Raw genomic sequence first — 26,885 nt, 5'->3', positions numbered from 1 at the left:
AAGCAATTTTCTTTTGAAATTGCACAGGAAATCTATTAAAAGGCAGTGACCGTGTGTGTGTGTGTGTGTGTGTGTGTGTGTGTGTGTGTGTGTGTGTGTTGAGGGGCATGCACACTTTACTGGAAAGAGGATACTTTAATCACATTTTTAATCTTTCCTTTGCAAAATACATTTTTAGACACTCTTAATTTTATTTCCTCAGTGATTTTTTTTTTTTTTTTTTGCAAATGTTAGGGAAGTCGCTCAGTGCTTTCTTAGCATTTCAGCCTGACTATGGACAACTGTGAAGTTTCATTGATATACTTTATTATCTTTATTTGTTAACAAACATTTATTAAGCACTTCCCATAGCGCAGTTATTGTCCAAGCACTATAAATACAAACTAGCCATAATCTAGTCTAAACTGGATATAAGGGGTAACTTTATTTTTTTAAAAAAAATCACAATTTTGGGCCAGCATGGTGGCTCACACCTGCCATCCAAGCATTTTGGGAAGCCAAGGCATGTAGATCACTTGAGGTCAGGAGTTCAAGACTAGCATGGCCAACTTGGCAAAACTCCTGAAAATATAAAAATTAGCTGGGCGTGGTGGCACACACTTGTAATCTCAGCTACTTGGGAGGCTGAGGCAGGAGAATCACTTGAACCTGGGAGCCTGAGGTTGCGGTGAGCCAAGACTGTGCCACTGCACTCTAGCCTGGGGAACAGAGCAAGACTCCATCTCAAAAAAAAAAAAAAAAAAAAAAAAAAAAATCACAATTTGGACTAATTTATAAACTATCAAGAACTTTTAAAAGGAAAAAATACAAATTTAGTTGTTTTTAAACTTTTCTTTCACAATAGTTTTTTTCCGATAGACAATCTTAGTTATCTACCTTCTTGTGATACAGCTGGCTCAGAAATGGTTTTTAAACAAATTATTGAGCATCTATTATGTGTTAAGTGCTAATGGTTTCAGAGGTGAAAATAAAGTCAAGGTTTCTGTTTTCATAAAGCTGTCATATTTAGAAATCTAGAATTAAAATTTAGATTCCTGCTCTCAGTAACTTAAGAAACATCGATGCCACACACTTGGAATTTTTTGCATATTTCTTTTGATTGTACTCAGCAAGATCATCTGTCAGTAAAAACTGATACTGTTTCTAAAATATTGTTCATTTACTAGAAATTAAACATATAAAAACACTTACTTATATATTGGAAATTTATTAAATCCCACTGCTATAGACCAGGCTTTTATATTTGGATAAAAAAGAGCTAAGAACTGAGTAGCACATTACCAAAGATACAAATAATATCTTTCATTCAGTGTGTAATTTCCTGTGAAAATCATAACTCAACCAAAACTTTAACTTCAAGCTCATTAAAACATCTTTTATTGTCAAAGATATTATGTAATATTTAAGTTCCAGAGTCAATAATTAACTTTAAATGTGAAATAAACATCAGAACACAATCCCTTTGCAGTATTGCTTGGTGTTTAGAATAACACCAGAGAAAAAAGTCCATTTTCACTTTAAAATCACTGGGTTCTACAAAGGCATAAACATAGATATAGGCATAAAATTCCAGCTTCAAAACTATGAAATTTGAGACACATTCAGTCAATGCCTCTTTCCTCCCAGCTGGCTTATGTAAGCAGGTATTATGACACCTCATTAGTGGATCAGGTATAGCTATTTAAAGACACGAACGAACAGTTGAATCATATGTCAAGGCTGCAATGGACCTTGGTTTACAAAGTTGAACTCCCACATTGTTAGAGTGGCACTGAGGTCTAAAGAAGGGAAATGGCTTATTCACTCATTGGCAAGTGGCAGTCTGACCGCCACAAGTCAGGTTTTCTCAAACTGAATGTACCCGGTAGAATTTGGCTATGAATAATAAAAATAATAATTTTGGGGTGCTTAAAAATACAGGTCTCTGGGCCTTATCTTCAGATATTCAAATTGGGTGGAGCTGGGAAGGTACCCAGAATTTACTGTTGATGATACTACAACTGATCTGAGAATGACACTCGAAGAAACACTATACAAATTCTTTAAAACTTAACTATTTCCAAAATAAAATGGGAAGTAGTGTGAGAATTTCAAATCATAGCTTTAAAGACATTGTTTTTCTCCCCACTGCTTCTCAGATATTCATGTGTTCATGTCAAACACACAATCAACAAAAGTCAAGGTCTGTTGACTGTCCAGGCATGACTGTGACTGTCACAAGGAGCTCCTGCAAAGGGTTGGAAATATGAGCCTCTGTCCATTTTCTCATGTTAACAAATTATCTGGCTAATGTATTTCTAAGGCAGTGAGAGGATTATTTAATTCCAAGAAATATCTGAAACTGTAAAATTGCATAAACTATTAATGTTTTATTTCAAATAAAAGTAAAATTTTCTCATTTATAGATTTGCTTTTCAATACTGTATTCACTTATTCATTCAATGAACATTTTCTGAATATCTATCAACCAAGCCTTTAGTCAACATCTGCTGCATTATAAATGTCTTCAAAATGTCTTCCAAAATGGACGAGATAATTAATTGAAAAATGATACTAGAAGTTGTAGGGATTAGGTGGGGAGTTTTATTACCATATACACAGTATTTATGATTACAATAAAACATAAAAAATGTTTTTATATTAATATAATTCTAAAGAAGTTCAATGTTTATAACTATTTTAATGGGGTTCTGAATTATAGAAAATTTACTTAGGTACAATAGCTAAGCAGTGATTGGAATCACAGTTAATTCAAATAGAAAATAAGCTTCATAGGTTATGATTTATATTAAGCCCCAAAATTCAATTATAATGACAGTCTTGTGATTTACATTTAGCCTTATAGAATTCTTTATGAACTCTCTACAAAGTATATATGAAGCTTGAATAAAGCAGGTCCCAAATTTTAATTAACCTGAATGAAATGCGACAGATTACTGATTTAACTCAATTGAGAATGTGGGATTATCATCTCTAAATCAAAGATGACCCCACAGGATTTACCATTATGCTTTTGAGTATATACTCATATCCTGTCATTTCAGATTATTTTGACTTATTTTTTCTTTCTCCATCTTGTTCTAAAAAAGAGTTTAAGTCTGTCATTTCAAATTAAGGTTTGCTTTTCAGACTTTTTTCTGATAAAAGAAGTAGCTGGATCTCCATCAATAGATTCGCAGTTAACAGGCCAAGTTCTGTCCATGGCTTTACTTCATTTTCTGGAGGGCACTGCAAAGGATTCCAATTTCACCTACAAAGAAAAACACCATCAAAATGGGCCACTCATATAATAAACACACACACTGCAAGTGTCCACAGTGCAAAACATTAGAAGATAAGCGGGCTTCTTGGATAAGCTGGATGCCACCCCAACTTTCAAGGAGCTTACGGTTTCATTATGGTATAAGTACTTGTATGTTTTAGAAAGTGCCAGAGCTGTTAATGTAATCAGCATCCCTTTTCCATAGGTCATTTCCCAGGGAAGGACTTAACAGCTCTCTCCCCAGGCAAATCATTAGCTGTCGTGTTTCTCTTTTATATTACCATCTACAGATATTTCAAGAAGTGAAATCATTGAAGCTAAAAGTATGGTTCACACAAAACTCTAGTGTCAGAATCACCTGAGGTCTATAAACTCCCAGGAATTATCACAGATTAGGTAAATTTAGCCTTGACTATGACTCAAAGCTATTAATTTCCAGCAAGCTCTTCATTTGATTCTGATGCACATTCAAATTTAAGAATCCATGGTCTAAGCAGATAACTCAGTCTACATGGCTAGATCACTGGATGAAGGTGTGATGCAGCCTTCCATTTATGTCATGTTCTTACATACCAAGAGGATGTGAGGTAGATATGGATAGGACACAGGGTGGCTCTCCATGGAAGTGGAAGGAGCCTTGCATGCAGACAAGCCTCACTCCCTCCTAGAGCTCAAGGAAGCAAAGTATAGAGAGGTGGTGACGACTCACATAAGGTCACATGGCTCTAAGGACCCTTCATTTTCTAAATTTGTTTTTCTGTGAGTTTAAAAATGCCTTTATAAATTATAGCCTGTGGAGTTAATTTTGCCTTTTCAGGGCAAATGACGAAGAACAAAACCAGGTATGGCCTTCTCTGTCTGTCTTATATCCTAGCTTCTAGAGCCCTCAGCTGGTTTCCTTAATGAGCAAATCTACTCCAACTGAGCATCCAGGATAGCATCTGTGAGGGTGAATCAGCCCAGGGCTTTTCAAAATAGCAGATCACAGGTGGCCACATCTAATGGACAACGATGATAATGGCCAGTTTTGACCCTTTGCATTAGAAGTGGCCCTAGACAATGCAAAAGGAGTATTGGAGAAACTCTTCAAGCACATCTGCCCTTTTGGCCTTCATTGACATTACATAAAAAAGGGAACATTCCACCCTGATCTGTCCTAGAATTTCTCTCTTTAGGTTCCTCCCTTTGGTAGTTTCATCCATTCTTTCAATAGCTCTTAGGTACCTGATATAATTTTTAGAAATAGGGCCAGGTTCTGGGGATAGGGGTAGGTGCAGTGAATCTGACATGGCTCTCTGCTCAGGTCTAGTTGGAGAGAGAGACAAGAAAATAATTATAAAACAATAAGTCATCTGAGAGAGGGGTCTGTAGGAATGCAGAGACACAGGAAGGACATACAAACCAGTATTCCTACACAAAGAGATATCTATGCAAGATGTCAAAAGTGAACTGGAGGTGGATGCATGCCCAAGTAAATGAAAGTGAAAAGAAGAATATTTTAAACATAAAGAATTGCATGGGCAAGGGTTAGGAGCCAGCATGAGAACTAAAAATTGATCAGTGTTGCTGGAACAGAGTATGAAGGGCTAGAGAGATAGTCAGGTGATGAATGAGGTAACCCTGTGATATTCTTAAGAGCAACTATTATAATATTCTCATTATGAAGGAAGAGTGGAAGGCCAACAGATGAGCCACTGGACAGCTTGTGAAGTGGACAGAGCCAGGCAGAGTGATAGTAACTGGACACTTTTGGTAGAAGGGATGGAGAGGTGAAGGAGAAAAAGGAACATGGCAGTGGCAGGCCAAGTGTGGAAAGGTGGAATGATGGTGGGAGGCAGAATGGAATCTAGGAAGGTCAAAAGAAAAAGGACACAAGGGTAATTCTGATCTTTTTGCCAAGTTCTTCTTCATCAGTGAACTCATGCCTTACATGGAGATGCTTTTCTCCTTAATTAAATGTTTCGATACATTTCTTACTGTTCCTATGGCGATGGTAGGGAAACAGTCTTGTATCACTGAGAAACAGAATGGCATCATAAGGTATAAGTTACTTACTGTTAATGGAATCAGCCAAAATCTTAAGCTGCTGGGTATTGTCCAAGACCTCAATCCTTTGGGTGTATGGGTCATAATGAACTGAGAAGGGCCGAGGGATTGTGGCAGCAAAGTTCCTAAAACCAAAACCGCAGGCTTGAATGAAGGACATCATTTGGAGAAAGGTAATAATGCATGAGTTCTCAGTGGCATTTTACTTCTCTTTTAGGAATGTGGACACCTCCCTAGAACATGGGCTTCAAAGGCCAGGGCTGAGAAGGGGAGTGGAATTTTTGTGAGTCTTCTTGGGAAGCCTTGTGTATGTGTGTGTGTGTGTGTGTGTGTGTGTGTGTGTGTGTATGTACAAACATATACACATATTTATTTAGTCACCTATCTCTAAGAAGACAGAAATAGCTTATAATGAAAGTACTGAAGACAATAAAGCCACAAACTCCTATCATTAAATAAAATCCAGAGTGAGTAAACTCTAGCTAAAGAATGCTATATAGAGTGAAAAAAAAGCTCCGAAATGCTTGACAATCAATGCAGAGGGAAATAGCTCTAAAGAGGCGAATAACACACTATGTTAATAACGAAATTTAACATGGATGAAATACCTTCTAGGTTGCAAGAACTGTGTTAAGTTCTAACTGCCATATGCTCTTTACAAATAGCTTTCCTTATTTAACCTTCACAAAAACGTTAGGAGAAAGGCACCATTACTATGTCCATTTTGTGGATGAGGAAACTGAGGCTCAGGAAGGCTATGTGACTACTAAGGCTGTACAGTCGGTAAATCACGCAGCTGGGAAGGAACCCAGGCAGTCTGACTCTGGCCTGGGCCCTTTGCTTTCTTGCCTTCCCAATGACTTACTCCTGAATCTGGGAGAAATCCACCATGAGGGCCTCTGAGGGACATCATGCAATACCATTAATAAGATATTCTAAGGTAATCACAAATTTCTAAGTTGTCCTCTGGTGAACGTATAAGCTGCTGTACTGTAAAAAAAAAAAAAAAAAAAAAAAAAAAAAAAAAAAAAAAAAAAAAAGTTACGGGATCTCCAAGTTTGGCAAGAGAGGCTCCCCAAGTTCCAAGTCAAGCTGCCTGGGCTGAAACCCTGCCTCTGCCTATCACAGCCCTTGTGACCATGGGCACAGGGCACCGCTCTTCTGCATCCCAATTTCCTCTGTAAAATTGGAGCAATAGAAGTACCTGCCCTACGAGGTTGTAGCAAGTGCTGTTATAGTATGGAGTATGTGCCCCAGGAGTGTTGCTACCTTTCATGAAGAACAAATGGTCAAGTACGTATTTCCACCTCTTATTCTCTGAAAAGAGCTGTCTCAGCCCAGCTTGCAGCATGAGCCACGTGACACATTTGTGATTTTGCTTACTCCTGTACCTCTTCCTCCTTCTTCCTATAAAGCAGCTCATTTTTGCTTTGGGTGATTTTACCCCTACCCTACTAGGTGTGTCTCAGTCCAGAAGTCAGTATTCAGTGCCAGCTCTCCTCTGGCCAGGAGGTAGCATGTGAACCATGCTCAGCCAATTAGATCTCTGTCTACAACTTGAATCTTGAAACTCCACGTGGTGAGAATTTGTTTCTCTTGGCTGGGGTGCTTTGAGGGAATCCAAAGGGATGCACAGATTCCTTTCTTCTTGTTAACCCTGTTTTTTTTTTTTTTCTTTGAGACGGAGTCACACACTGTCACCCAGGCTGTAGTGCAGTGGCGAGATCTCGGCTCACTGCAATCTTTGCCTCATGGGTTCAAGTGATTCTCCTGCCTCAGCCTCCCAAGTAGCTGGGACTACAGGCATGTGCCACCACACCCAGATAATTTTTTTGTATTTTTAGTAGAGACGGGGTTTCACCATGTTGGCCAGGATGGTCTTGATCTCCTAACCTCGTGATCCACCCGCCTCGGCTTCCCAAAGTGCTGGGATTACAGGTGTGAGCCACCGTGGCCTGCCCTGAACCCTGTTCTTTAGCGTTCTCTTTGACTCTATGAGCCACTTCTCAGCAGAATGGAGTTTTCATGGTTATTTCACTTGAGGCCTCGGTACTCACAGGCCTGTGTCCTAAGGTCTTCCCTGCTTCTCTGGGACTGACCACTTGCTGGTTAGACAGTTGTCTCCAGGCCCATCCAAATGTGATCTTGATATGACATGGTGCTCATCAGCACTGCCTCTAAGCCTCAGTGCCTGGGTCCAAACTTAGGACCTTTGTAGGAAGAGGGGGCAGGGATGGTGCTGGAAGGAGGCTAGGCTCCCAGTTTTGGAGAGAACTAAAAAAGCAGAGCAGGAAGGACTTGAGAGTTCTGGACAGAGATGGAGAAATAAAGTCTTTTTAGGCCAAACCAAGTGGATTTGTGGACCAGCATTTTACCATTAAGTATCTAAATATAGAAGTAGACATAAATTAAAGAATATCTATTTTAAAAGAAATAAACTTAAACTTCGAGGTCTCTTAATTTCAAAGGGTTCTTAAACAAATGTTAGCTGGACCTGTGTTGTCCCACAATCTTGCTTTGCAAATGTAAGGTAAATGAATGAGTTGCGTGGAAGGGATAATTTTTACCTTTTTTTTGTGAGGGTCCTGGGGAGGATGGAATTTGGATTTGAAAGGAAGGACTAAAATGTGTGTTTATTTGTGTCTTGAGTTTCTCCCTCATGACTTTTTTTAAAAGTGTGAATTTCTTTGAGAAGTCATTCATTCTATCACCACTCCCCTCCATTCCTCTGACCTCTCAGACACCATAGATAGGGTTGAAAGCCAACATACCCAGCTACATAGAGTCAAAGGCCCGTATGTTCCATGCCTATCATCCATCACTGATAACATTTCTTTAAGTGGTAACATACAGTGAATCCATGTCCAGGGGGACCCTCTGCCCAGTCTGTCTCCTACTTGGGTGCAGGAGCTATGTACTCAGAGGGCCAACAGTCCCAGCACCACTCTATCTACCTCTTGCCGAACTGCCTCTGAGATTAATTAATACCTTCACCAATTATTTACTGAGTGCTTACTCTGTGTTAGGTATTTTCTGGGGGCTGGAGGAAAAGCAGAAGATAGAAAGAACAAAATTTCTACCCACATGGAGCTTACCTTATGTAATATATTACAAGTTAATAAGTATTTCAGAAGCACTGGTGGCAGGGATGGGTAGAAATAAGTTGGTTATTTATATAGAGATTAAATTTGAGTAAAGACACAAAGCACATACAAAGATTCCTCAAGCATGTTTTGTAGGTGTTTGGAGAAGAAAGTAAAGAAAGGACTTCCTAGGTTATAAGACTTCTTTGATTTGGTCGGGAGACTTCTGCAGCCACTCTGTATGTAGGAGGATTCAGTGTCTTGACTTGGTGGTTATGTTTAACAGGGACCAGGTGGCAGGGATGTGTGTAAAGGTCAGCACGCCCAACCTTCCAACAGAGAGCAGAAGAGAAGGAAGGTGGAGAACATGGGAGAGAAACTGCCTGTGTTACAAAGTTGCTGTGGGCATTCGAGTCTACTCTCCTGGCCAACCACCCGCAGATGAGTGTCACCAGTCAGGAGGTCCCCAGAGCTGGTGGCTCACCTTTGTCACCACCTCACCTGACTTTCTCCTTGGCATCATTAAAACTCTCTGCCACGTAATACAGGGGCTGGAACTCCGTGACAGTGTACTTTTGGATGGCTGTCTTCTCCAGCTCCAGGGGAAGGAGCGTTGGCTTGTCTGATAAGCAGTACTGTAGGCACCAAGTGAAAAGTTATCACTGTTAAATCAGGATCAGTGTTGCCTGCTGCATCCCGTAAGTCATTTGTGCACCTTCTCATATCTCACCCCGATTCCTTCTACATTGTGGCCCAAATGCAGTGAGCCAAATTACTTTGCATATACTAGGTTCTACCCTTCGTAGCTCATCTAAAATCTGCAGCTGAGGGAGAAAGTCGTAATTAATTTCAATTACTTTCAAGTAAGGTGGTCACTGGATAACGTGGGAGCCAACCACACTTTCTGGCATGTGTTTGCATACTCACAAGGCTGCATGCATAGTTCAGCTTTGGAATAAGTAGGTCCCTTCTCCCCAGAGATATGTGTACCTGCAATTCCATTTCTATCTGTAACCCTCACAACCATAGTCAAATAATTGCTGCTAAGGTACCAGTCACTGGAGAATGAATTCCTAGGCTACATCTCAAAATGGATACATATAGGGTTTCAACAATACCAAAAGCACAATAATGGTGTTCTGTACCCACCACTTTTACAACCATCCTTGGTTCCTGTTAAGGTCGTCATACCTGTAATTCACCAAAGGAAGACAGGAGCCCAGCTCCATATGCCTTTATGGTATCTCCTTGTTTGCAGAGCCCAAACTCCACAGTAAACCAGTAAATCTGGAATGGAAAGTCAAGCTGAGACACCCTCTGTGATGGTTAATCTTATGTGTCACCTTGACTGGATGAAGGGATACTTGGATAGCTAGTAAAGCATTATTTTGGGCACGTGTCTGTGAGGGTGTTTCTGGAGGGGATTGGCTTATGAGTCAGTGCACTGAGTGGGGAAGATCTCCCCTCAATGTGGGTGGGCACCACCCAATTGGCTGGAATCCCAGATCAAACAGAAAGGCAGAGGAAAGCCAGATTTGGATTCTGTCTCTCCTGGAGTCAGGACACCCTGTTTTCCTGCCCTTGGACATCAGAAGTCCAGGCTGTCTGTCCTTTGGACTCTGGGACTTGCACCCTACCACTGCCCAGAGATTCTCAGGCCTTTGGTCTCAGACTGAGAGTTATACCATCAACTTCCATGGTTCTGAGGCTTTTGAACTTTGACTAATCTACGCCATTGACTTTTCAGGTTCACCAGCTTGCAAACAGCATACTGTGGGACTTCTCAGCCTCCATAACTGTGTAAGCCAATTACTCTAATAAGTCCCCTCTCAGTCCTGTCTCTATTCCTCTATCTCTATGTATCTCACTGGTTCTTTCTCTCTGGAGATCCTTGACTAGTACACACCCCAAAGAAGGAGAAATTAGCAACTGCCCCAGTGCCATGGACAGGATTGTCCAGGTAGGAGTCTGTGCAAGTCTGTTCTCTGAATCAGCATGACCTGTGATCACTTCTTTGTGTCCTGTGTTTCACTCTATCCAGTCACCTGTTGAATCAAGTGTTGGCTGAATGTAAAGCATGATGGAAAATATCAGGGGATACTGAGAAACCTCCAAAGGAGACCCCCAACAATTTTTTACCCCTATGACAGGAACTCCTCCATCTCTCTTTTTTTTTTTTTCCTCTGTGGTGTCAGCCAGAGTGAGATGTTCCTCAGATGTTCTGAAGCTGGTAGAGTTCATCAGACACAACAGTGGGAGGTAGATGATTGGGTAGTGATAGAATCAATGAGGGGAATACCCCATCATCCATTATATGTCACCTTGACTGGATGAAGGGATACTTGCATAGCTAGTAAAGCATTATTTTTGGGGTGTGTCTGTGAGGTGCTAAAACTTGGGGGGTGTTTCTGAAGACAGATTCTGCATTTATTTCCCCAAATAACCAAATCTGTCTCTTTTAATAGCTCTCAGTCCAATATGTCCTAGACGCCTGCCCTGTAAAAAAGAATATGTGGGTTCTGGAGTTAAGGGGAACCCAGAGCTCAGTTAGCTGCTGGAGACAGTCACAGTTTTGGCAAATTTAGGGGTAGGTTATTAGTTACATCTGTTTATTGGACTGGAGAATGTTACACTTGGGAGGGCTGTCAGAGCTTAGTCAGTCTAATCTCCTCACATACAGGTGAGGAGTCTTCAGCCCAAGAAGGTAAGCCAACATGCATGTAGTTACACAGAAAATTTAGGGCAGCAATAATCCAGAACTGTTCCCCAACCAATCAGTAGCATTTTTTAAATCAGTAACTTTTTTTAGAGAAGCTGAATTGGTGATAAGTCCTTTTAATATTGTTATGGCGGGTAGTGTGATGCTCTGAGTTCCAAGTTTATTTTCTTTGTAGAAGTGAGAAATTCTACTCAGCTCCGTAGCTTCTTTGATAGCCACTCCTTGTATCTCTGTAGCCTCTGGCATTTAAAAACCCATGTTCACAAAAATGTGAATAGTTAAATTTAACTATATAGTTAAAATTTTAGTTGCTTTTGAGATGGGCATGATATGAGTTATTGCATCCCATTTTTAGAGATGAGGAAGAAAAAGCCACTTGTCCAAGGCCTAGTAGCAGCTGGTCAGTGAGAAAATAACCTCCTGGGAGTTGTAGCCTTTCTGATGGAATGTGTTCATAAGCTTCTAAATAGATACATGTTAATGATAGATTTGCAGTCATTGGCAGTCCATAATTCAATTATACATTTTTATTTTTCAACTTCCAGGACAGGCAATGTGGCTAATGGCTGGGGTGAGATGTACTAAAATTAGAAAGGAGTATGAGGGGAGGAAATCACCTGCTATGCAGTGTTGCTGCTTCTATAGCCCCAAGGGACAAGTGTCATCAGATATACCTGGGAGAGGAAAGTGTTCAGCAAGAAGGGGAAAGCCCATTACTCCCTTGTGTCTGAGAAAGGAAAGATCCTAACACATGCTCTGGCATGAAGGTAGAGATGTAAATATTCCCTGTTTAAAGCTCTGAATCCAGAGTACTTCATATACACACTTTATGCCAAGGGTTTCCAAGGGCTACTATTAAAGCCTGTTGGTGGGTTCAAGATACTGCTTAAAATGTAGGATGTAAACGTCTTCAGGTAGCTGATTGCAAAATCAAATCATTAAGGAGAAATCAATCAAAATGTGAAGTTTCACTTGTGCAAATTCAACCCATTACATTCTGATTTTTCCCACCAAATAACCTGGCTTCCAGGGGAGTAGCAAATGTTCAAAGACCTGAGGTCCATAGCCCGTAGCACTCCCACCATCCACCCAGGGAGAGAAGGAACTTACTGTGGCAAGTTTTTCAATGTACTCATCTGGTGCACCCAGGGAGGCAAGGCCAATCTCCTGTAATTGGGGGAAACAGAGTCACTGGATCAGTGGGTGACTGGCCATCTTTAACCTTAACCCACAGAACCAACCTGGTACTTTCCATGAAAAGGTGATGGATGGCCAGAAGCCTTCAGAAGGGCCCACATGGACCCTGCATGTGCTGTCAAGCTTTTCCTGGCCATATGTTATAGAATCACAGATCTCTAGGGCAGGGGACCCTTTCACCCTCACTTGGTCCTTTGTTTTCACTTTATAAACAAGGAAACGGAGGCATAGAGAAGGAAATTGACTTGCTCATGGTCACAGAGTCGGTTATTATCTAAAGCTTCTTCTGGACTCCAGCTCAGTAATTTTTCACCGGCATAACATTCTTGGAGTGTTAAATGAGTCTTAATCACATATACTGGAAACATCACAGGAGAATTGCAGATAAGTGATGGCATCCATCCAGGCATATATATAGCTGGAGAGTCTAACACGTCATAGATTAATTCGCACCACAGCTTCTATTGCAGAAGTCCTTACTGGTCTTTTTGTCTCTTTTACAGCACTTACTCAAGCCTGTCTTGTGTGCATGTGTCTTTCCTACTGTACACATTCATTCATTCTAGAAATATTTAAGTGCATTTGATGTGCCAGTGTACAAAATCAATAAAGATATCTTGTGGATTTTAGTGGAGACAGACAATAAATAATAAACCTACACATAACTATGTTAGAATGATATAAGGTCTTTGGAAAGAAGAAACAAAATGAGAAAGAAACAAGAGGGATTAAGAGCTCCAGGGGATCAAGGGGAGGCTTCAATTTTAAATAGGGTTCCAGGGTAAGCATCATTGAGAAGGTGCCATTTGCGCAAAGACTTGAAGGAAGTGGGATTGTTGGTTTTACTGACATCTGAGGGAAGCACACTGTAGGCCAAACATATAGCCAGTGCAGAAGCTTGCATTTCTTTCCCGAGAAAAGGAAGTATTGTTTGAGTCAAGAAACAGGGAGGGACCAATGTGGCTAAAGCAGAATTAGTGAGGGGGCAGTGGCAGGAGATATCAAAGAAGGATCCAGAGCCAGCTCATGTAGAGTATTTTTAGACGTTTTAGGGCTTGAGCTTTTCCTCTCAGTGAAACAGGAGCCACTGCAGGGATACGAACAGATAGATGGTCACGATCTTACTCGTGTTTATCAAGCACTCCTGGCTGCTGTCTGAGAATAGACGGTAGGAGTTGAGGGTAGAGGCAGGACACCAAGAGACAGTAGGGGCGGAGGATAGAGTAGGACATCAGGAGACTGAAGGGGTTGAGGGTAGACAGGACACCAGGAGATTGGGGGTGAGTGGGGGTGGGCAGGGTAAAGACCACTAGTGGGGGCCAGTAAGGAGGCTACTGCAGTTACCAGGATGAGAAATGATAGTAGCTGAGACCAAGTTTGTAGCACTGGACATAATTGAAAGCGTCAGATTGTACACATATTTTGGTCAGATGCTACACATATTTTGAAGGTAGCACACACAGGATTGTCTGAAATATTGGTTGTGGGGTTAATAGAGAAAGGAGTTGATAATGTCCCAAAGTGCTTATAGTTTGATCATCTGGAAGGGAGGAGTGTCTATGAACTGATATAGAAAAAAGCTGTGCTGAAGAAGGTTTGAGCAGGAAGATCCAGAATTCAGTTTTGGACAGGATGATAGACAAGTCTTAGAGACATCCAACGGGGGATGTTGAATAGGCAGTTCAATATGTAAGTCTGAATTTTAGGATACAAGTCTAGACTGGAGATATAAATGTATCCATCATCAGAGTAGAGATGGTGTTTAAAGCCAAGAAACTGAGTGAGATCACCAGAGGAGTGGGTGTAGACAGAGCTGAAGACTATGATTAGACCCACTTTGAAGCAAGAAGCTACATGGTCTGGGTCAAGCCCAGAGCCTGGTTCAGATTATGCTTACAAAATGCTTTCTGATTTAGACGGAACCAAATTCAAATTATTAGCCTAGATCTGCTCTCCTGACCCTCACCCAGCTCCATTCCATCCACCCGCCCAGACCTACCACAGTCTCAATTCAACTAGAAGCCACTGACAAATCCAAGACCAAAATGACACCTTGTTCTCTTAGTCATTGTTCTTTGTGAGCCTAGAGCTTGCCTACAACAAGGGGCCCTAATATGCCCTATGATCCAGCCCCACTCCATCCTGTACTGTAGTAGGAAGCAAATCCTGCCTCTGGTCAAAAAGGAACGTTCTCAGGACACTTTCAACATGACTCCCTGCCTTGGGACTGTCCAGATCGACATTGTAACCATGTGACACTGATGCCCCAGGGCTCCTGTTTGTTGACTTGAGTAACTGTCCACTCTCCTGTGCGGTCCCCCAAAGTGGAAATGGCTTAAGGAGGACTGCCACTTAGCCTCGGACTTGGTAAACTGGCTTCTAGTGGTAAGAATAAAAGGCTCCTATCTTCAAGGAAAAACCTGTTTGTTCTTTGGCCACAGTAACAAATCTAGATTTTAAAACCCTCCCAATCAATCAAAGATATCTTGGCAGCAGTAACCACACTTCTCAATGTCATTAGTGATGCTTCTACAGTTAAAGTTCAACTAATCCCTAAACACTCCCACTTCCAAAATTAAAACAATCTTTGAACTCCAAAATTCCCCAAACCTCACATAAAAGTAACCTTTCCCTTTGTTTCGAGAGGCTGCATCTTGCAAGTATAGTTCTCCCTCACTTAGCAAGCAATAAGTTTTTGTTGGTTTGTTTGTTTCAAATATTAAGTGGTAGCTTCTTTACTTGACAGTGGGAATGTTTATTTCTTCCAGCTGAGGGAGAATGCCCATCAAATTCACACACAATCCCATTATTCTGAAATCCCAACGCGGCTCAACATTTGCTCATAGGTCTTTCCATTTGATCCTCGTGGTTCCTTGTGAGTAAGATGACTGGTGGAGAGAGCTTTCCACTGATCCACATTTATTAAAACTGAGTCATAGGGTGGCTGACAATGTAACCCCAGGTCACACAGCTGGTTAGTGGCAGGGTTGGAGTCTGGGCACATCAGAACCACCATTCAGCCTTCTCATGATCCCAACTACGCAGCCATGGTTTTAGGCTGCCTCTCAGTGCCCAGAGATAATTAGTAGAATTATTGTACTCATCCCAAAACTTTCTCCTTTTTGGCTACGTGAGGTGGCTTATACCTGTAATTTTAGCACTTTGGGAGGCTGAGGTGGGAAGACTGAGGCCAAGAGTTTGAGGTCAGCCTGGGCAACATAGTGAACCTCTATCTCTACAAAAATTAAAAAATTTAGCCAGACATGAAAGCATGTGCTTGTGGTCCCAGCCACTCAAGAACTCAGGAGGTTGAAGTAGGAGGATTGCTTGAGCCCAGAAAGCTGAGGCTGCAGTGATCCATGATTACACCACTGCATTCCAGCCTGAGTGACAGAGTGAGACCCTGATTTAAAAAAAATAAAAAACAGCTCTGAGAACTTGTTAATCACTGTGAAAGATGAATGAAATTCTAGGTTGCAGCTTTGATAATGGTGATAAAACATTCAGCTCGTTTTTTTTCTTTGTCAACTGTAAGCCAGGGTATTGGCATTAGATTCTTGGCAAATGTCATCTTACTTAATTAAAGCATATACACAAATAACTGCCTGCCAAGGTTGCAATGGCCCTGAAAAAAAGAGGGCAATGCCCTGAAAGATTGGAAGAAAGTGAGGTAGTTCCTGCATGGGAGTCCGGGGGCTTTCCTGGATGAAAGGCTTTTAAACCACACCTAGCAGGAAAACTGAGATTAAACATATTGAGGAACACACATATGATTCAGAAGATGAGTGATCACCAACTCCATGCTTAATACCCGGAAGAAGTACTTAACTTCCCAGAACCAACATCCATTTCAGGTGGGATCCTAGTTTCCTCTCTCGCAGAGGGCATGAGGGCCCCTCCCTGGGCTCAACTTATTCAAGAAATTCAGGTCACAGTCCTATAACTAGAAGGCTAAAAAATCCATTCCTTACCTGGGAAAACTGGGCAAAACTGCGATCTGAAAACAAGGGCACATGTCCCAACAGCTCATGGCAGATGTCACTGAAAGACAGAAAGCATAGAGAGCTTGGAGGGGAGGAGGGTTAAGCCAAGCCAGACTCAGTCTTTCTACATGAGGAATGGGCAGAAAGAAAGGAAATAACTTTTTTTAGGCTTATGATCTCTCTTCCAGGAATAAGTGATATACAAATGTTGGGATCAGAAATGGCAAGGTACAAGATAAAAGGAATAAAAGGAAGGAAAAGTAAGAGACAGGTACATTGCAGGACACAGCAGCCAAGGGTCTTAGGCAGGCATCCCCAAACTATGGCCCGCGGGCCGCATGCGGCCCCCTGAGGCCATTTATCTGGACCCCGCTGCACTTCAGGAAGAGGCACCTCTTTCATTGGTGGTCAGTGAGAGGAGCACAGTATGCGGCGGCCCTCCAATGGTCTGAGGGACAGTGAACTGGCCCCCTGTGTAAAAAGTTTGGGGACGCCTGGTCTTAGGAGTATGTCCAGTGGGGTATAAGGAAGAAGAGCTAATAATCTTGTGCACATGTTCCCATGTACCTAAGTGAGCTATGAGTCATGAACACTTCTCATCCTGTCTTCTCCCTGGTATTGACTTCCCTGGGCAGATACAATATGCTCAGCTATTCCACTGGGAACTGAAACAAAAACAATGCTGCTCTTCTCTTAGTCTGGAGGGGGAAAGCAGTGAGGGAAGAAAAGCTATATTTATTTAACACTTTCTGTGCTACGTCCATTGGGAACAGGTCTTTTGGATTTGTAGCAATGAACTTTGTGGGCAAGGAAAAATAATTTTGAATGTTCTACTGATTTTTTTATAAGTTGCATAAGTTTTATCAGACTAAGGAGATAACTAAACACCCAAGTAAGAAGCACAGCGGCTGCTGTTCTGTACCTCTACCCAATACACAGTCTAGACAAAGAAAGATGAGGGCAATCTAGATGTACACTTAGGAGGTATTGGGACAGCTTGGCTTCCACTTGTTCCTGTTCTCATCTACAACTTGGTAGCTTTGACTTTGCAACTTGATTGGGATCTCTCATTCTCACTGCCAAGGGAGTCCTGAATCACTGGATCACAGGATGCCCAGGTCTCCAATCAGTCTGGTCTATCTACTTAGGTGGAGAAAATCTCCAGAATAGATGAGTTTTTCTCTTAGTATTACCAGCAAACAATCTAGACAACTAGTCCTGTGGACCAGCCAGCAATGAACCCAAACCTCATTCTTACAGCAGGGAAGGATGGAACCCATTGTGCCTGACAACTGGTAGCTGGAGGACAGTACTCACGGTTCGGGGGTGTACATAGGCTTGGATCCATGTCTGATGTACTGTGTGCAGTGGAAGACTCGGAAGGCCAGGCCACCCAAGAAATCGCGAGAGGAAAGCAGGCCAGCCACAGGTCGGAGGCGGAAACCAGTGCAAGCTGGGATGCAAAGAAGAAAGAAAACTCAAAGCTCATCACCACTGAGCCAGAGGCACTAGAAGACCTTCAGATAGGGGACTGGTACACATAACTACCCAGGGACATGGGCTTTGCTGGTAGGTAGACTTGGCTTTAGATGTCTGCCTCGCCACTTTTTAGCTAGGTGTTCTGGATCAAGTAAATTCACATTCCTGAGCCTCAGTTTTCTCATTTGCATGTGAATAGATACTTCTTAGGGATATTCCAAGAATAAAAGAGCTAATGAACGTAAAGTACACAGAGTGTAGTGCACTGGAAACATGCAATACATTTAGCCTTCATGACCATTTGTTAGGGTGGAGCAATATTCCCTACTTCTCTTGCTTCTAGGGTGAAGAGGGAAGTGGTACCTCATTTCCCAGAAGGGAAGAGTATGGAAGGAGTGCTTCCAGCTTCTGTACTGAGCCTCACACAGTCCACCCCATGAGTAGCAGTGACCTGTCTGACTAGAGCATTTGGGAAGAGAATATGAACATTATCAGTTTAACTCTTTCTGTGCTGCTCTTTCTTGATTGCTCACAGAGGACCTCATTCCAGTCTGCTCTTGGCCATGCAATGGACTATGATCCATGAATTGGCAGGGAAGTTTATCTAATCAAGGGATAAAATATTAGCAAGTCCATTAGTATGCACATCTATATCACATTCTCTAAATCGCTTTATTTTAAAACTGACCTCTGATCACCATCTCTGTGGTTCTTGTATCTGTCTCCCACTTTGTTCCAAACTTGGGAGGATAAGGACAATGACAGTGATAATGGTAATAGCTAGCACTGTATATTATCTACCATGTGTCAGACATTCTTTTAAGCTACTTTATATATGCTACTAATCCCCACAATAGCCCTATGACTTTACAGGTGGGAAAGCTGAGACAGAGATAGGTTAAAGCTTTTGTTCAAGGTCACAACCATAGGCAGTGTAGCTTCCAAGTCTGTTCTCTTAATTACTATTATGTAGCTTCCCAACTGCCAGTATTACTGTTTTATTATTCTTACTATTGGCCATGGCAATGGGAGTACTTAGCTAAAGAAGTCTTTGGGATCCCCCTGCCTCCTGCCCCCATGTTCTCTGTGTCTTCAAGTTGAAGCACACTCTGCTTGGACCCTTACTCCACTCTTTAAGAAGCAAAAAGTCTCTAATGGAAGGGACCCAAAAGGTCATCTAGCTCACCCCCAATCTGTCCTCACTACCATTTCCCTACCTGCCAAGTAATTTCCTTGGCTCGTTGCCTCCAGCATGGCCCACTTCTGCATAGTTCTGATATACAGAAATTCTTTAACCTATAGTCTGCCTCCCTACTTTTTCTTATTCTACCCGACACATAGTAGGTATTCAATATGTGTTAGTTCATTGTTCTGTTTTTGCTAAATTAACATCCTCTTGGCAGAAAGAACAACACCTATTTCCCCTGGAAATTCTGTGCAGAGGCCTGTGACTCAATGAACTTACCTATTGAGCTACTCAGATTTCAATTAAGTCCAAATTCACTGAATACCTGCTGTATATGCAGCACTGTGCTGGATGTTCTCATATGCAGCATCTTACTACATTCTCACAATTTCCCTTTGGGAAAAGCTAAAGAGTTGACACAGTGTCCATTTGGCAGATGACAAAACTGAGGCAGGTTTACTCAGTTGGAGAAGTTCAAAGTCAGGATTCATACCAGTTGCACAGATTCAGAGCTCAGGGCTCTTGATACCATCCCCCAAAATAGCACATTTTTTACACAAACACTACTAACCCATAACCCAGCAGGAGCTACAGGGCAAAAACCAAACAAACAAAAAAACCACCCAAACAAACAAACAAACAAAAAGACCAGTAAAGCACCTTGGGCTTTAAGTGTGAAAGAAAATACTTTTCAGGGACAGGCACACAGCAAAATTCATGGTCTCATGTGGGGAACACTCCCGTGTGAGACTCCTAAAAGGCGTGAGTCTCACTATACGGTGAGTTTGATCCCAAACACAGTTTCCTACTGGAGGCAGTCGAGCTATCCGGAAATATGGGAACTGAAAGATGAATGATCAGTTTCTAATATCAACCACAATATCATTTGGGCCTAAAATTATGCGTTGCTGCTAGACCGAGTAACCCCCTACCGGCAACCAGTTCCTGCTTTTAACCTTTTTATGACTTTAAGAATAATCCTTAAACCTTACTTACCAGACTGCCTTGTACCCTAGATAATGGTTTAACTGTCAATATTTGCAAAGCAAAATGCCACCATAAGGGATGGCTTTGATTCCTGACTCAGAGATTCCTGAATGGGGAAATTGAGTTAAGTTGAGTTAGGAGTAGACAAAGGAGAATCCGGTTAAAAGATATTCTGATGAGCAAAACCAGAAAACCTTTTCACATCTCAGTTCTAAAACAAGATCAAACCAGAGATACCTGCAGCCAGGAGGAATAATGTCTGGATGTAAACAAGCTTTGTGATCACAGGAAATTCTGTTACTTTTTACAACCACTGATTGTATATCTGACTTTTCAATTGTATAGGCCATGTAAGGTATACATTTGCACTTCCTCTTGCAACCATTGTGTATTTGACTTCTCTACTGTATAGGCCATGTGAGGCATACATTTACATTCCTCTTGCTATGACGTAAACCAGAGCCAAGAAAGTGTATTTATTCCTGGCCTTTGAAAAATAAAATTTGCTGTTTAGGCACAGCCTATCAGCCCTCCAGACGCCTCGCTTTCTCTCTCTCTGTCTTTATTATTTTTCCAGGCGCACTCCCTCTTCCAGGTATTGGGACCCTCTTGCAGGTCGAGAGACCCCCGGGCAGACGTGCCTACCCGTCCCGGACGGTCCACGACAGTCTCATGTGTTTGATTGAATGAAAGTGGATAAACACAGTAGAGGCTAGAGCGAAAGCAGAGGGCAGTGAAACCGGGTTCTTCCTGGAGGAATCAACCTGCACGCATTTCTATAAAAACATGCGTTTATACCTGCTTCCATCTACTTATCTTCCCCTTCCTTCTCCTCTGCCTCAGCCCTCCCCTACTTTCTGCAGAGCTTTTGACACTGATGTGGACTTACTCTGCAGGAATTGAGAAACATCTTCCAGCTGTGGAATATTATCTTCATGGAAGCCACAGTACTTCTCAAGAAGTGGAAAAATGTGATTGTACTCGTAGCAAGCATGGGTTTTATACAAGGACTTCAGAGTCTTGAACACCGTACCCCATGTTTTCTTTTCTTCCTCCGTGTATTCCACTTGAGGGATGGGCTGCCCACTAGAATACAGGCACAAAATAGGGGTCTCAAGCAGGGCAGAGAGGAGCACCAGAACACAGGTTAGGTTAGCAGATGGAGTCGGGGCCAGAACCTATGAGTGGCCATCACTTGCTATAGTAAATTTCATATGTTATTTGAAAGAGAAAAATTCCACATCTTGATACAGGAAACATTATTGTTTTGATTTCCCACATGAAAGAGTGATTTGGTTAAGCAACGATACAAACTGCATTGAGGATTTTTCTCTCACTTTGGGGAAATCACTTGGTTTTTTTTACTCTTCTAATTTTCTAATTGCTTACCTAGGGTAGAAATTCACTTACCTGCAGGGGCCAGACAGGTATCACAAAGGTGTAAAGTTGCAGATGTGAGGCAACAAGGAGAATGGGGGCCAGCTAGAGAATGCATTCCTTTTCTCAACAAGGGCATCTAAGTCCAGTTAAAGCAACATAGTGCATTTCACAGTGTCAACTAAAGCCAAGTTTGATATCACCTTTGTTTGGTAGGCACATACCTACTGGGTTTGATATTTCTGCACCTGGGAAGTTATAAAGGTTTTTAAATACACGCTAAGATTCCACATTGTATACATATATCAAAACATCATGTCATACAACATAAAATATATAATTTTTATTTATCAATTAAAAAGCAATAAATTCTAGATCAAGGATTATAAATAAATAGTGGAACAAGGGAGAGAAAAATATATAAATCCATGCTAAGTTATAAAATACTGTATATCTTCTCTACACTGAGCTTGTTCAAGTACATATGCCAGGTCATAGATCCTGAATCTCTTGTGGAAAAGAAGGCTCACATATCTGGATTCTACAAGCTCCCCAGGTGACTCTGATGCAAACTATAGTTTAAAAGTCATTAGTTTAAAAAGTCCTTTTGAAAACCACCTAGGAATGAGCTGTGTTCTGAACAGCACAAACAGATGAAAATCAAATAAAGCCTGACTTCAAAGACCAGTGACTATTCCCTAGGCTGCAGGTCTGTTTCCCTATCAGGAACACAGAGTCTGGGACAAAGTGAGACTGTTTATGTCAGAATTATGGATCATCATTGGCTCCAGATTAGGTCTTTCCTGCCCTTTCAGAGTTGCACCTCATCCAAACACATTAGATCACATTCTTTGTTATTGTCTACAGATGGGTGACAAGGATTAGGAAAAAAGACAGCATTTTAAGCCAGACAAGCTCAGAAGGTCTTGCAGTGATGGTGAAAAAAAAAAAAAAATCAGGTAGTTCTTGCCCAAGAATGCGCCATTATCAAGGCCAAGCACTGATATAGCAGACGAACAGACTTTGGAAACAGATAGAGATTGTTAAATCCTTGGCCCTGCCATTCCCTAGCTATGTCAGCTAAGGCAATATAGTAAACCTCTCTGAGCCTCAATCTGAGCAGCTGCTACATGGGCTAAAAATAAATAATTATTTGTATAGTATAGATAAATTTAAGTCTAATACTATGTACAAATCACCTAGTATTAATACTGATAAATCATAACAATTGGATAATTGATCATTATTATTGCTACTGCTTCTCATTTTAAAAGAAAGGCATCTGTTACTCCTGCAACAAATTTCAAGAGATGGTGACATCCTGAGCACCAAGATATTCTGCGGGTTGACACTTGCTGTTCTAGGGACTCAACATCTGTTCCCCATTCATCAGTAAAGCACCTTTCTCCCCTCTCAGTCTCTGAGGTTCCAGTGAGGAGAGACTCCACTCCTACCTTCAGAAGTGGGCATGTGACCAGGCTAAGCCAGTTGAAATCTCTCATTCCCCTGCACTGTGTCTGACTAAGAGATTGGCCTGTGTCCTAAACAGAGTCAGTGGACTCAATGCCAGAACTTGGTTGACTTTGTTTGAAATAGACAGGACCTCTAACTGAGTTGGGGTATCAGCCTAGAGGTACTAGGTTCCCTCACCAAGAGAATTGAGGCCAATGTCTGAAAGCAAGACCAAAGCAAAGAACACCAGAGTCAGAGAGAGGCAGAGAATGAGACGGTAAATCCTGGACCTGCCTGAGCTTAAACTACTCCCCTTAAGCACTTTATTTATAGGATCCAGTAAAGCTCTCCTTTATGTTTGAGTTGTTTTGCAGTTGAAAAATATAAGCTCCTATGATCCATTTTATCTATTCCTAGATAAAACTTAAAAGCCTAATCTCCACTCCAGTAATATCATCAAAACCTGCTGCAGCAGCCTTCTAGATGGTTCTAGACACAATTCCTGGCTCTGCCTCCAATTCACCACTTTGAGTCTTTACTCTTATACGGTCTCTTGGATTCATTCATTCATTCAACAAATGTTAATTGAGCACTGTGATAAAACAGTCAGTTGCCCCTGACTTCATTGAGTCCACATTTCCAGTAGGGAGAGGCAGAAAGCCAACACAATTCGTTAGATGGTGATAAATGCTATAGAGAAACAAAGGGCAAAGGTATAGGGAGTTTCAGAGTGGGGTTTCTATTTTACATAGGGTGTAGAGAGGGCACATGGCTGAGAAGGTAACATCTAAATGAAAACCTGAGGAGATAGGGCCTCACTGCTTCACTCTCGAGTCTTCCATTTAGCTTTCACATCATTATTTGAGATTCTGATTCTGCTTTTCTGCAGGTTTATCCAGTTAGCACCAGTCCCTGAAGTCTAAAGCAGTGACAGCTCTATCCCCCTTACAACTTATTGGGGATGCTCATCCCAAGCTTGATAGCAGTGGCTCAGTAGTCTCTGCTTTCCTGTGAAAAGCAGGAGAGTCTCAATTCTAATTCTGCAACTTCCTACCTGAGTGAGCTCTTGGTCAGTTTTTAAAAAGCAAGATCACAAACGAAAGCACAAAAATGTTAAAGATGTGACACTAAATAGACCATATAAAGACAGATGTTGTCAAAACAAGAGTAGAAAAAGGTAGAGTGTTGCCTTGTTTGACCTCAGTTGGAGATATACACCTCAGTAGAATCAATTTTTTTCTCCTGCCCTGTGCAAGTCTGGGCATGACTGTGAAAGTGCACAGTGAGTATTGATTTCGGGGTCACAAATACACTTAAGAAAGTAGGCAAATTCACATTAGAGTCTCCAAAAGAATAAGGATGAACTATACTAGATCCTGAAGTAAAAGACTATTTTGAAGAAGACATGGCATCAAAAGCTTAAACGAGATGAGATAAGGTTTGAAATAGGCTTTGAATTTTAAAAAACGGTGAGCCCTTAACTAGCCACATGACCTTGGGCACATCAGCTAGTTAATCACCTGGGATTCATCTATAAAAGGTGAGAAATTGACTAAAAATTTTTAACCCATTTCTGAGAGTCCAGCCATCTATAGATGATTTTCAATAACTAGTTTAACTGATGAACATCCAGGACTGTGAGGTAATTCATCAGTTTCACTCTTCTTCATGAGGTTTCATAGTTTTATGAGAAGCAAGTTGAGGAGGACCTGTCTCTGTCCTCCCGAAATCCCAGCAACCCAGAAGGAAGTAAGTGGACTTTCTAAGCACCTCCTCCTTGATGATACAAAATGTAGTTTCCAGACACTCGGAGAAGTGGCTGAAAATACCCTTTGAGTTCAACACACCTGAGTTTAAAACCTGTGTCACAAATTAGCTATATGATATTGGCAACTTACTTCACCTTTATAAGCTTTGGTTTCCCCAACTGAAAAATGAGAAGTTATTATTATTAAGGCTAAACAAAATGATATATACAAAGCGTTTAACGAAGCCCCCAGACACATAGCAAGAAAGTATTAAGTATGATCTGTTATTGCTGACTATCCGAAGGACTCTTGCCTGTACTCGCTTTGATGGTGTCCACCTGACTGTGCTGGGGCAAAGGTGGGGTTAGGAGAGGGAGGTCACCATCTTCTGTGACTCCTGCTCAGCAGGAGCCAAGGCCCCGATGGGCTTAGACCTGACTAAGGGCAGCACAGTTTTGTATCCTTCCACTACCAGAAGTTATTCTGAAAAAAAAAAAAAAACTCTTTTTCTGGAGGTTTTTCCACGTGGAAAGTCACTTTGTATTCAGTATAGAAAGGCCGATTATCTTCTCCAACTCCCTGAGATTCAATCAAAGCTGTCAAACTACTATGCCACCAGTGGTCCGGATGACTGTTACATTTCTTCTTGTGCATGTCTTTTCTTAATCCCTTAACTCAGTAACGGTGCTTGTCAAAACATTAAGTTTCCCATGGGAGCATTTCTGTAGTTCCTTAAGACTCAAAGCACCAAAGCTGTTCTCTTCTGAAACATATTTGATATTTGCATTTTCTTTTGGCTAAAATAGAGTAGGAAAGGAACATAGAATCTCAGACAGGAAAAAAAAAAGAGAAAAAAAATCCTAAAATTGTCCTTCACAGCTGGGTCAGACAAGATAAAAGTAGAACGCTGAAGCTTGGCTGGCCTAAAATCTTGAATGATGCATTATATCAGTAAAGCAGCCAGCTCCTTCCTGAATATAAATGATTCTCTTTTTCCTTCTTCCCTGTTTAATGTGGAGAAGACCAGAGACAGTTTTATTCAGGACCGAGGCCTTTTATAATTACTGCAGACAGCACTGTCTAATTAGACAACAAAGCTTGGGAGAGAGCAGGGCCCCAGCACAGTGGGTAATTTTGTTTTGTCTAGCAGCAATCTTTTCCAACGTGTGTTTTTAAAGGGAGGATTTAAACACACACACATACATGCACGCATGAGCACACATGCACACACAGAAGGTATTCCCCACAACAAGCAAGGCAGACTTACTGGCGGTAGTTGTAGGCAATATCAGCAAACTGCTTCCGTCTCGCTCGGTACACAGGATCTTTAAAACCCTAGGAGAAAAGAGACACCTGATTTTCAAAGCTTTGTAGAAAGTGGTCTGATATCTTTATGAATGCTTTGAATGGGAGCTCTCAAGCCATGACAGTACATGTCTCCTTTCCTTGGTTATACCCTAAAAATAAAGTCTCATTGAAACTTAGGATAAGTTCTCCTACGAGATATTATGAGTGACACATTATCAGTAATTCCTTCAATTTAGCATCCATCAATCCCTGCTATGGATTCCAAGGTTCATACTCTGTTTTTTTTTTTTGAGACAGAGTCTCACTCCATCAGCAGGCACCAGGCTGGAGTGCAGTGGCAGGACCTCAGCTCACTGCAACCTCCGCCTCCTGGGTTCAAGCAATTCTCCTGCCTCAGCCTCCTGAGTAGCCGGGACTACAGGCGCATGCCACCACACCCAGCTATTTTTTTATTTTTTTTATTTTTAGTAGAGCCGTGGTTTCACCATATTGACCAGGATGGTCTTGAACTCTTGACCTCGTGATCCGCTCGCCTCAGCTTCCCAAAGTGCTAGGATTACAGGCGTGAGCCAACTCTGTTCTTAAAGAAACCCAGTCTACAGCATATCTGACTGATAAACCTGTTATATCAGGCAAATTCATAGGATGAATGTCTATTATGAAGATATACAATATCCACTTAATTCCTGTTAATTGCTGTAGAGCTCTGCTGTGGATCCCCCACGCATTTCCCAGCTATTCAAGGTATGTGTCTAACTCTGCCTTCTAATTTCTTGATAGACAACCAAGGTATGTGCTTATTGCTCTTGCAATTTTTAAAAATGCCATTTATTAAGTATATACTATGTGCCAGTCTGTGTATACTAGGAAGTGATTTTACTTATAATTCTCACAATAAACTTGCAAGTTCGATCAGTATGATTATCCTGTTCTTTCCAGTATAAATGGTGGTTCAGAGAAGTGGAGCCATGGTGAAGGTGAGGCCAGGATTTGGAGCACTATCAGTAACTGTCAGCCTTTACAACCTGGCAGGGGCCTAGCTCACTGAGAAGTCTGTC

General features: G+C 41.5%; 1 protein-coding gene across 1 annotated transcript in view; it reads right to left on the bottom strand.

Moving 5' to 3' along the window:
• Window positions 1–1,354: 1,354 nt before the first annotated feature.
• The window catches only part of PAH (phenylalanine hydroxylase), a 77,961-nt gene continuing 52,430 nt past the window's right edge, over window positions 1,355–26,885 (bottom strand). Inside the window, exons 5-13 of the mRNA XM_003929620.4 lie at window positions 25,787–25,854; window positions 20,832–21,028; window positions 17,608–17,743; window positions 16,279–16,348; window positions 12,221–12,277; window positions 9,583–9,678; window positions 8,893–9,026; window positions 5,318–5,433; window positions 1,355–3,250 (exon numbers count right to left, since the gene is read on the bottom strand). Of these exons, the coding sequence (XP_003929669.1) occupies window positions 3,207–3,250; window positions 5,318–5,433; window positions 8,893–9,026; window positions 9,583–9,678; window positions 12,221–12,277; window positions 16,279–16,348; window positions 17,608–17,743; window positions 20,832–21,028; window positions 25,787–25,854 (918 nt within the window). The 3' untranslated portion in view covers window positions 1,355–3,206. The remainder of the gene's footprint in view (window positions 3,251–5,317; window positions 5,434–8,892; window positions 9,027–9,582; window positions 9,679–12,220; window positions 12,278–16,278; window positions 16,349–17,607; window positions 17,744–20,831; window positions 21,029–25,786; window positions 25,855–26,885) is intronic.

This window comes from Saimiri boliviensis, chromosome 7, assembly GCF_048565385.1.
Source record: "Saimiri boliviensis isolate mSaiBol1 chromosome 7, mSaiBol1.pri, whole genome shotgun sequence".
Taxonomy (NCBI): Eukaryota; Metazoa; Chordata; class Mammalia; order Primates; family Cebidae; genus Saimiri; species Saimiri boliviensis.
The sequence above is the reverse complement of the archived record's forward strand: the minus strand, read 5'-3'. Positions and strand labels throughout refer to the sequence as shown.